This window comes from Physeter macrocephalus, chromosome 10 (genome assembly GCF_002837175.3).
Source record: "Physeter macrocephalus isolate SW-GA chromosome 10, ASM283717v5, whole genome shotgun sequence".
In the NCBI taxonomy this organism is placed as follows: domain Eukaryota; kingdom Metazoa; phylum Chordata; class Mammalia; order Artiodactyla; family Physeteridae; genus Physeter; species Physeter macrocephalus.
Window position 1 is genome coordinate 28,056,394 of NC_041223.1, and position 10,551 is coordinate 28,066,944.

Here is a 10,551-nt window from a genome sequence, read left to right on the forward strand (position 1 = left end):
CATATACCTGGAGAAAACCATAATTCCAAAAGATACATGCACCCCAATGTTCATTGCAGCACTATTTACAATAGCCAGGACATGGAAGCAAACTAAATGTCCATCAACAGAGGAATGGATAAAGAAGATGTGGTACATATATACAGTGGAGTATTACTCAGCCATAAGAAGGAACGAAATTGTGCCATTTGCAGAGATGTGGATGGAACTAGAGACTGTCATACAGAATGAAAGAGTCAGAAAAGAAAAACAAATATTGTATATTAACGCATATATCTGGAATCTAGAAAAATGATACAGATGAACCTATCTGCAAAGCAGAAATAAAGACACGGACATAGGGAGCAAACGTATGGACACCAAGGGGGAAGGAGGAGGTGGGATGAATTGGGAGATTGGGACTGACATATATACACTACTATGTATAAAATAGATAACTAATGAGAACCTACTGTACAGCACAGGGAACTCTACTCAGTGCTCTGTGGTGATCTAAATTGGAAGGAAATCCAAAAAGGAGGGGATATATGTACATATAGCTGATTCACTTTGCTGTACAGCAGAAACTAACACAACATTGTAAAGCAACTATACTCCAATAAAAATTTTTAAAAGTTAATTCAAATTCCCTAGGCATTTTAATCTCAGTAAATCAAAGTTAAGCAACTTGACAGCTTTTGTCTTTGAACATAGACCTTCACTTTTATAAAGTTAAGTGCACATAAAATAGTCCTTACAATAATCTTTCTTTAATAACCTATGATGATAATATGCTTATTTCTAGATTGCAAACATGTACTTGAAAATATCTATTCACTTGAAGCAAACTGAAACAGTTTAATATTGAAAGTATATCAAAGCTGTCAGTTTGCATAAAAAATACTAATATTAAATTAAATGCAAGAACTTAGAACATTTTAGTTATTAGTATCAATAAAATAATATTTATATTTCTAGGACTTCTAACAGTTTACTGAATGCTTTAATATTTGTTGTGTTATTTGATCCTCAACAAACCTAATAAGGTAGATAATAATATTGTTATTATTACTTCTTATTCCATTTTAGGGAGGAATAAACTGAGATCTATAACTCTTAAAGTGACTTTCCTATGACCACACAGTTTTTAGCTGGTCCAGATATTTAAATGCCCTGTTCTTTCCACTATGCCACCAAAGCAGTGTCCTACTTTGATAACAGATATTATTTTGCCTTAAAACAGACTGTGTATTAATTTCTAAGAAAAAATGTATAGACCGCAAAATTGTCCACATACAAAAATCACAGGCAGATGCCAGTGATAAGAGCAAAATTTTAAAATAAAAAAATCTCCCAATTTTATTAGATGAAAAAGTTCCAAAACGTGAAAAAAATATCAATTTTTTTCCAGTATAAAAGATGACAATATTGTACTTCTTAAATAAAATACTATGATATCTGATATCAAAGAGAAAAGACAAAAGTAATATTCATTAAAATAATCAAGCCTAGAATTCAGGCCATCAGTTTCAAATATACATTGGGTTAAAATTATTTAATTTCACAAGTATTTGGTGAACAGCTGTACTCAATACTGCCCTGCAGAAACTAGTTTATAGAATATTCTATAATACCCTCTATCTAAATTGAAAAATGCTCTCTAACTGACTAAATAAAAGAGACCAGAACGCTCTTTCATTTGGTACTTCTGTCCTTTTTATAACCAGTGGTAACAGTCAAACTGTCTATAATAAGGCCTCAAATTCCTTTCCAATTTATCCTTTTATACTCCTTGTGGCCTGAAACACTTACTTCCTTCTCCACTCCTCAGTTTTCCTGTATTTGGGCTTTTTCATTTTTTTCTGTACGCGGGCCTCTCACTGTCGTGGCCTCTCCCGTTGCGGAGCACAGGCTCCGGACACGCAGGCCCAGCGGCCATGGCTCACGGGCCCAGCCGCTCCGCAGCATGTGGGATCCTCCCGGACAGGGGCACGAACCCGTGTCCCCTGAATCGGCAGGCGGACTCTCAACCACTGCGCCACCAGGGAAGCCCTGGGCTTTTAAAAATGGTCATGTATCTACCTAGAATGCTGCCTCTTTCTTGGTCTTTGCATATCAATCCACGTGTCTTCATATCCCATTGTACGCACTCTTTTCATCTTCTGAAGTTCCAACACACTTTATTCTTTTCTATCATTTGTCACTCTCAAGCTAGCATTGCAGATTTTGGGGTTTGGGGCTTGAATCTCTGCCTGGAATGTAAACCCTCTGAGTGCAGGGCCTGTGCTCCACTGGTCTTTGCATTCCCAGTGCCTAGCATAGTACCTTGCATATAGTAGATGCTCAATGAATATCTTTTGAATGAATATTAGATGATGCCTTTGAGGTATGACAAAATTTTGAAGAACATATTTAATATTTTTTAAAATTGCTCTCACATTTGCATAGTTTTGTCTTTTCAATTGCTTTTCTAAACACTGTTAATGTCATAAATAACTTACTATTTGTTTATTATTGTTCATCATCAATTTGCTTATTTTCAGTTGTTTATTATTTATTTATTAAGTTATTGGTGCATAAACCATATCTAGGGCATCATAGCAGGCAGGCAACGTCTCCTCACAGAACATCACATTCTGTATTACCAGGACAACCCCTGGGCTGGAAGGGACAGACCTTTTTATTACCACTTTGCAGAAAAACTATAAATTGAAGTCTGAAAGATGAAGCAACTTCTGAAAGTACACAGTTAATTTTTCAGAGGTTGGACTACAAAGCAAGTCTCTCTGTGCTCATGTTAAATGTTAATAAAATATTGATCTTATGGTATTCTATTTCTTTGAAAACTGACGATCTCTTGAAATGATTTATAAAAAATTTCAACCAGAAACCTGACAATATGAACACCCCTTTCTAAACCATGGCAGATAAGAAAGTACGACCTTACATTCTAATGATATGACACCAATCAGCATGAAAGGAATCACACATGAAACAAAAGCAGAGCCACTGAAAATTTCAAATTGTAAAATTACAAGGCAGCATGTGGGATCCTCCCGGACAGGGGCACGAACCCGTGTCCCCTGAATCGGCAGGCGGACTCTCAACCACTGCGCCACCAGGGAAGCCCTGGGCTTTTAAAAATGGTCATGTATCTACCTAGAATGCTGCCTCTTTCTTGGTCTTTGCATATCAATCCACGTGTCTTCATATCCCATTGTACGCACTCTTTTCATCTTCTGAAGTTCCAACACACTTTATTCTTTTCTATCATTTGTCACTCTCAAGCTAGCATTGCAGATTTTGGGGTTTGGGGCTTGAATCTCTGCCTGGAATGTAAACCCTCTGAGTGCAGGGCCTGTGCTCCACTGGTCTTTGCATTCCCAGTGCCTAGCATAGTACCTTGCATATAGTAGATGCTCAATGAATATCTTTTGAATGAATATTAGATGATGCCTTTGAGGTATGACAAAATTTTGAAGAACATATTTAATATTTTTTAAAATTGCTCTCACATTTGCATAGTTTTGTCTTTTCAATTGCTTTTCTAAACACTGTTAATGTCATAAATAAATAACTTACTATTTGTTTATTATTGTTCATCATCAATTTGCTTATTTTCAGTTGTTTATTATTTATTTATTAAGTTATTGGTGCATAAACCATATCTAGGGCATCATAGCAGGCAGGCAACGTCTCCTCACAGAACATCACATTCTGTATTACCAGGACAACCCCTGGGCTGGAAGGGACAGACCTTTTTATTACCACTTTGCAGAAAAACTATAAATTGAAGTCTGAAAGATGAAGCAACTTCTGAAAGTACACAGTTAATTTTTCAGAGGTTGGACTACAAAGCAAGTCTCTCTGTGCTCATGTTAAATGTTAATAAAATATTGATCTTATGGTATTCTATTTCTTTGAAAACTGACGATCTCTTGAAATGATTTATAAAAAATTTCAACCAGAAACCTGACAATATGAACACCCCTTTCTAAACCATGGCAGATAAGAAAGTACGACCTTACATTCTAATGATATGACACCAATCAGCATGAAAGGAATCACACATGAAACAAAAGCAGAGCCACTGAAAATTTCAAATTGTAAAATTACAAGGGAAAGAAGGGCACCAAGTCTGATTGGGAACTCTTTAGAAAGTTTCTTTTCCCAGGATTTAGCATTTCCCAGACAGAAGTCAGCAAATGAACTAAGTGAATTAACATCGATCATTTTATGTAGTTTCTTTAAATACTCTTGGCTCTTTGTACCTAGCAGTTTCATTACACTTTGAAAAATAAAATCCTTTTAGGAACTGGTCACACCTCATACATTAATTGTGTAATGAGAGATAATTTCTCTTCCATTTCCTTCTTCCCTTGGTTATCAATTCATTACACCTAATTAAGGTACACATCTTACTATACAGTTGGGTGCCCTTTGATATAGTTCTGTAAACTTTGAGGTCTATCTTAATTTGAGAGAAATCTTATGGCTAAATTGAGAAAAAGGAGGGGGATGGGAGTTAGCAGTTTTGAACTCCTTAAGGGTGAAGGAAAGAACAAAGCAACATTTCTTACAATTTGGTACTTAACATTGTCTACATTTTACCCCTCTGACAGAATTTTAAGGAATAAATAGTAAATACTCAGTGTAGCCAGCTCTGCAGTACATCTTTATTTACCTTCATATCCAACACGAACTATTCCCCTGAACATAGAAATGATTGCCTGTAAGGCCCACATATGACAATAGCTTGCTCTCACTTAAAATTGCTTTGAATTCAGTACTTCAGAGTAACTTCAGATGAATTTTACACTTATGCCTCATTGAATGTAATGAACCAGAAGTATGAGTTCATGAGGATGACTTGTTCATGGATGTCATGAGGTAAACAACTCAAAGCATAAAAATTGTATTTTTCAGAAAGATCTGGGGAGACACCGGTGGGACAGAAGAAAATTGCAAATGGTGGGTCTGGCTAGTGACCCTCTGCCCTATTCCATCTCAAATGTGCTGAAGCACGGCTGGGGCCAAGGCAGGGGGCCCAAACCTAGTGTGTGAGTGGGTAGAGATGGAACGCCGGAGGGAGTGAGCCAAGAACTTGACACTTCAAAGCACTTCAAAGCTCTGAATGTCTTAGGTTGGCCTCCATTAGGGATCTCAATACTGGGGTGGCAAAAAGATCAGAGTGAAGTTTTGGAAATGCAGACTTTATATATTTGGTTTTCTTGTTTCAAAATTTTGATTTACTCATAAAAAGGTTATAATGTGATCTGCAAAAACACAAACTACACTCATGACTTAGAAACACTTAGAAAACTTAACAGTCCCTTTAAACAGCAGAGACTCCTTATCCTTTACTGTTGAAGATACAAAGTTTTCTCAAGAAATGCTTCGGGAAGTCATAAGGGCATGATCACAGGTTCCTCTCAAAGGAAGCAAGAAACTAACTCAGATAAGACCTCAGAGAGTGGTTTGCTGTTATTGTTGTGTTATGTAGATGCCCCTTCTTGATAAAATATGTGGTCTAAGATGTGGTCTCAGTTTTAGTGAGTTACATGTTCACGCCTTGAGTTTCTCTTGTTTCTTTTAAGGGAATAAATCATTCAACTCCTTTTTTCATTATCTTGCACACGATTGCTGTGAAATGGTAGCCCTTGGCTTCAGGTGGACACATGCTAATGGCGGATTGGTCCATCTGTATTGATACCCATGACAGTTTTATTTTGGGATTCTCTTTCATCTAAGATTTCAAAGGACTTTGTAAATGTTTCAGTTAAATTTTGTAGCAATCCTCTTAAAAAGATAAGTAGGAAAAAGTCTAAGCCTTCTTAGGTGTAAGCTCCTTGAGGGCATAATTTTCATTATCGGAGTAACTCCAGCTCACTAGACATAGTAATATCTTCAACATTCAATAAATATTTACCATCTACTTTAAAGGTAAAATGTACAAGTGTTCTTCCTATTCCATCTTTAATTATCCCATGCCCTTAAACTAATAAAAACTTCCATTTTCATGGTTCCTTTATATTATTTAGTTCTATGTCACTAAGAAAATAGAAATCTAATAAACTAATGAAACCTACAAGCTTAATAATACACTGATATTGACAAAGATATCTATATTTTGAAAGAGAGGCTATGTCTTAATTTACTTAGAATAAATGATCTAACTATGTAAGGTACTCAGGATGGACTTCATCTGTGACATATTTAAGTACTCAGTTAATTGTAAATCTCATGACAGTGGTAGTAATAGAAAGCTGATTTATATAAATATTCTTCTAATTTTGGGTATTTGTGTAATTTGGCAGATTCATTGGGGGAATGCATTTGGTGGCCAGGAGTGTCTTCTGGTTAGGGTTATAAACCACACCATATTATCCAAAAGAGATGGAAAGATGATTGACTTTAAGTGAATTCAAGTCTATAGGCAGTAGTAGACAGTCTATTGCTGTCCTTGTCCTAGCTATAAACTAATCAAGCAACTCACATGAGAGCTAGTACAAGGAAAAATTCATCAAAATAAGTTATGTGTTCATGTGCTTAAAGTCATCATGAATTAAAACTGATTCATGTTAGTAGATCATGTAGAAGCTATAATCAAATAATATTTTAGTGGGATTAAGGTCCTATAGTATTCGATCATTTGCCACAAATTTCCTTCTGTAAAATGAGGATTCTAATAGCACCAAACCATACTGCTATTGTGAAAGTTAAATGAGTGAGTTGATGAATAGATCTGATGCGGTGATGAGATGGTCTCCCACATCCAAAGCTGGGACATATGGCTGGACAAAGGAAGTTTTTCTGCTTCCACCTCCCTCTCTCTCTCTCTCTCTCTCTCTCTCTCTCTCTCTCTCTCTCTGTGGTTTGTACCCTGCACTGTTAGCATTCTGAGGCATTTTCATGGTTAAGGGAAAGGAATACTGGACATTTGAAATGGATTTATGGATGCTATGCTATGTTCACTGTTCATGTGCTTCCAAAAGAATGTTCATTTTCCAGTGGCTATGTTACTATATAGCCCCATCTTAATTAAAATAAAAACATATAAGAACTGCATCAGAAAGGTTTAAAATACTAGCACAAGAAAATAAGAAAGATCAGAAGACCAGGAAAATACAGTATTTGTGTTTGGTTTCTGTTTTTGGTTTGTTTTTAGGTAATGAGCAACTTTTGATTATTTATTACCTGATTATCTTGAACTATAAATTACCAAGACGTTCCCCTGCCTCTATCCTGCTGTCTGCTTTTGAGCCATCTTACCAATAACCTGGGCTGCCAACATATGAGGTAGCCAGAGAAAATGGAAGGAGCTAAAATGAATAATTTTTTTCTTTGCTTATGAGTATGGTTCAAAGTTGGAAAGGATTAGGGTGAAATTTTGGTGAAAGTCAAATTTAAGGATTATTTTTATTTATTCATGCTGTTTTGTTCTATTACTATAATTACTTAATTAAAAGTTCATTGAACATAGTTTAGTGGCTCAATTAAGATCTAAACACTAGACCTAAATTTTTACAGATGAGAAACTTTCCTATCATGATTTGGCTCATTTCTCATTTTGAGGTTAAGTGCATCACTTATATTCTCTGTACTAGTTTTCTACTCTATAAAATGAGGAAAATAATATCAACTTCATCTTTTAACGGAAGATTATATATTAAAGAGTTTGTGAAAGGCACTGATGATATATCATCCCACAAGAACAAATGATTATTCATTATGATGCTGCAAGTTTTATTACAAATGCAGTGTGGGTAACTGTTGGGCTGACTTCAGTTTAGTTCAAATGTATATTCCTCCCAGGCACTGTAAGTAAGGGCTTTGTGCTGTGCTGTAAATATTTATTAGTTTACTTGCCTAGCATATGATCTCTAGTTTAGCAATTACAATGTGATTCTTCTTACTTTTTCATCACAGTTGCCTGAATACAAAGCACCCAATACTATGTTATGTTGATGATCCAAGAAAAAATTTGAAAGACTCAGAAGCATGGTTCCTGACTTACTGACAGTTATTAAAATCAAACCCTTTCTTTATCATCAAGTGTTCCACACATAAATGTGTTATAGCTGTCTATAAACCTATAAAATCGCCTATTAGCCTCTGCAATATGGAACAAGAGACAATCAGTAAGGCAACAGAACAACAGTAAGCCCACATGACATCAGCATGCTTAATAGATTTTAAATGAGAAGGCTTCTTACCTAGCATGCAAACACATTTGACATTCTGATCAGGGTTTTCAAACAAGATTTCGCCACACCTCTGAAATAGAAAGAAAGCCATCGTTATTTTAAGATTTCCTATCAGGGTTCCCAAAGCAACATGGCCATGAAACCTGACATCACCATGACATTATTCTGCTCTTCAAGTTTTCTTTGCCTGAGTCTAGGGATTTATGTCATGAGCAGAGACTTTCCTCGTAGTAAAATATTTGAGAGGTAAATTGGGGACAGACTGTTCCTGCATGCCTCATGCCCCTGCCTCAAGCTGACTCTGTGTGCTCCTATGAGGGGTCATGGCCAGAGACGCACCCAGTGTCCAACAGTTTCTATTTCGATGGAAGATACACAGTCTATTGGATCTAGTAATCTGAGGTTAATCACTCTCAAAATTGGCTCTTATTCAGTACTGAAATTATCCTAAGCTACCTACTCTGCAATCAAGCAGACATTTTCAAGTACAAACCTAGGTGGCCTACACTTAACTTTCTGAACTTGGGAACTCTGAACTCTCTGCACAAATAAGGAAATGATGAAAAAGTGGCAATCATAATCCTTTTCCAGAAGCATCGACTCATGGAAATATCAACTTTCTCATCTACATCTCAGTTTTAACTTGCTTGTTAACATTTTTGTACAGGGCAAACTCGAGAGATACAATCAGTTATTTAAGAATAGACCACATTTATGTATATGATTGACAAATGGATAGTACCTGAATGTATAAATAAATCCTCCAAATCAGTAAGAAAATAACAAATAATCCAATGGAAAAGCGGATAAAGGACATAAGCAATTCATTGAAGAGGAAATCTGAATGGTCATTAACAGAGAGGATATATTCAACCATACTAATAATCAGGAACCAGCAAATGAAAGATAAAATGAAGCCTATTTTGAGCCCACTGATTTGGCAAAGCTTAGAAATCTGGCAAAAACAAGTTTATTAAAAATGTAAAGAAATGGATCTTCTCACACACTGTGGGTTGCAGTATAAAATGATGGAACCATTTTGGAGAAAAACTGGCAAAATCTTACTAGATTTCTACTTATTACTTACCAGATTTCATTCTTACTAGGTTGAAATGTGCATGCACTTTGACATAGCAAGTCATCTTCTAGACTGATAACCAGAGAAACTTTACTGTTCAGCTACAAAACAGATAAATGTTATTCATACATTGGAGTGCTACATGGCAGTTAAAAGTGAAAATGGGAGGAACACTCCCAAACTCATTCTATGAGGCCACCATCACACCGATACCAAAGCCAGACAAAGATGTCACAAAAAAAAGAAACTACAGACCAACATCACTGATGAACATAGATGCAAAAATCCTCAACAAAATACTAGCAAACAGAATCCAACAGCACTTTAAAAGGATCATACACCAAGATCAAGTGGGGTTTATCCCAGGAATGCAAGGATTCTTCAATATATGCAAATCAATCAATGTGATACACCATATTAACAAATTGAAGGAGAAAAACCATATGATCATCTCAATAGATGCAGAGAAAGCTTTCGACAAAATTCAACACCCATTTATGATAAAAACCCTCCAGAAAGTAGGCATAGAGGGAACTTTCCTCAACATAATAAAGGCCATATATGACAAGCCCACAGCCAACATGGTGAAAAACGGAAACCATTTCCAATAAGATCAGGAACAAGACAAGGCTGCCCACTCTCACCGTTATTATTCAACATAGTTTTGGAAGTTTTAGCCATAGCAATCAGAGAAGAAAAAGAAATAAAAGGAATCCAAATCGGAAAAGAAGAAGTAAAGCTGTCACTGTTTGCGGATGACATGATACTATACATAGACAATCCTAAAGATGCTTCCAGAAAACTACTAGAGCTAATCAATGAATTGGGTAAAGTAGCAGGATACAAAATTAATGTACAGAAATCTCTTGCATTCCTATACACTGATGAAAAATCTGAAAGTGAAATTAAGAAAACACTCCCATTTACCATTGCAACAAAAAGAATAAAATACAAGACAATGTGGTACTGGCACAAAAACAGAAATATGGATCAATGGAACAGCATAGAAAGCCCAGAGATAAACCCACACACATATGGTCACCTTATCTTTGATAAAGGAGGCAAGAATATATAATGGAGAAAAGACAGCCTCTTCAATAAGTGGTGCTGCGAAAACTGGACAGCTACATTTGAAAGGATGAAAGTGGAACACTCCCTAACACCATACACAAAAATGAACTCAAAATGAATTAAAGACCTGAATGTAAGGCCAGACACTATCAAACTCTTAGAGGAAAACATAGGCAGAACACTCTATGACATAAATCACAGCAAGATCCTTTTAGA

At 36.0% G+C, this 10,551-nt stretch overlaps 1 protein-coding gene across 2 annotated transcripts in view; it reads right to left on the reverse strand.

Annotated features, from left to right (window-relative positions):
- The window catches only part of PDE7B (phosphodiesterase 7B), a 353,515-nt gene that overhangs the window by 215,739 nt on the left and 127,225 nt on the right, over window positions 1–10,551 (reverse strand). The window contains exon 2 of one of the 2 annotated variants that reach the window (XM_028494410.2): window positions 8,196–8,256. In XM_028494410.2, coding sequence (XP_028350211.1) covers window positions 8,196–8,256 — 61 coding nt within the window. Of the gene's footprint in view, window positions 1–8,195; window positions 8,278–10,551 lie in introns of those variants that run through there. The other variant, XM_007116265.4, reaches the window with a different exon arrangement.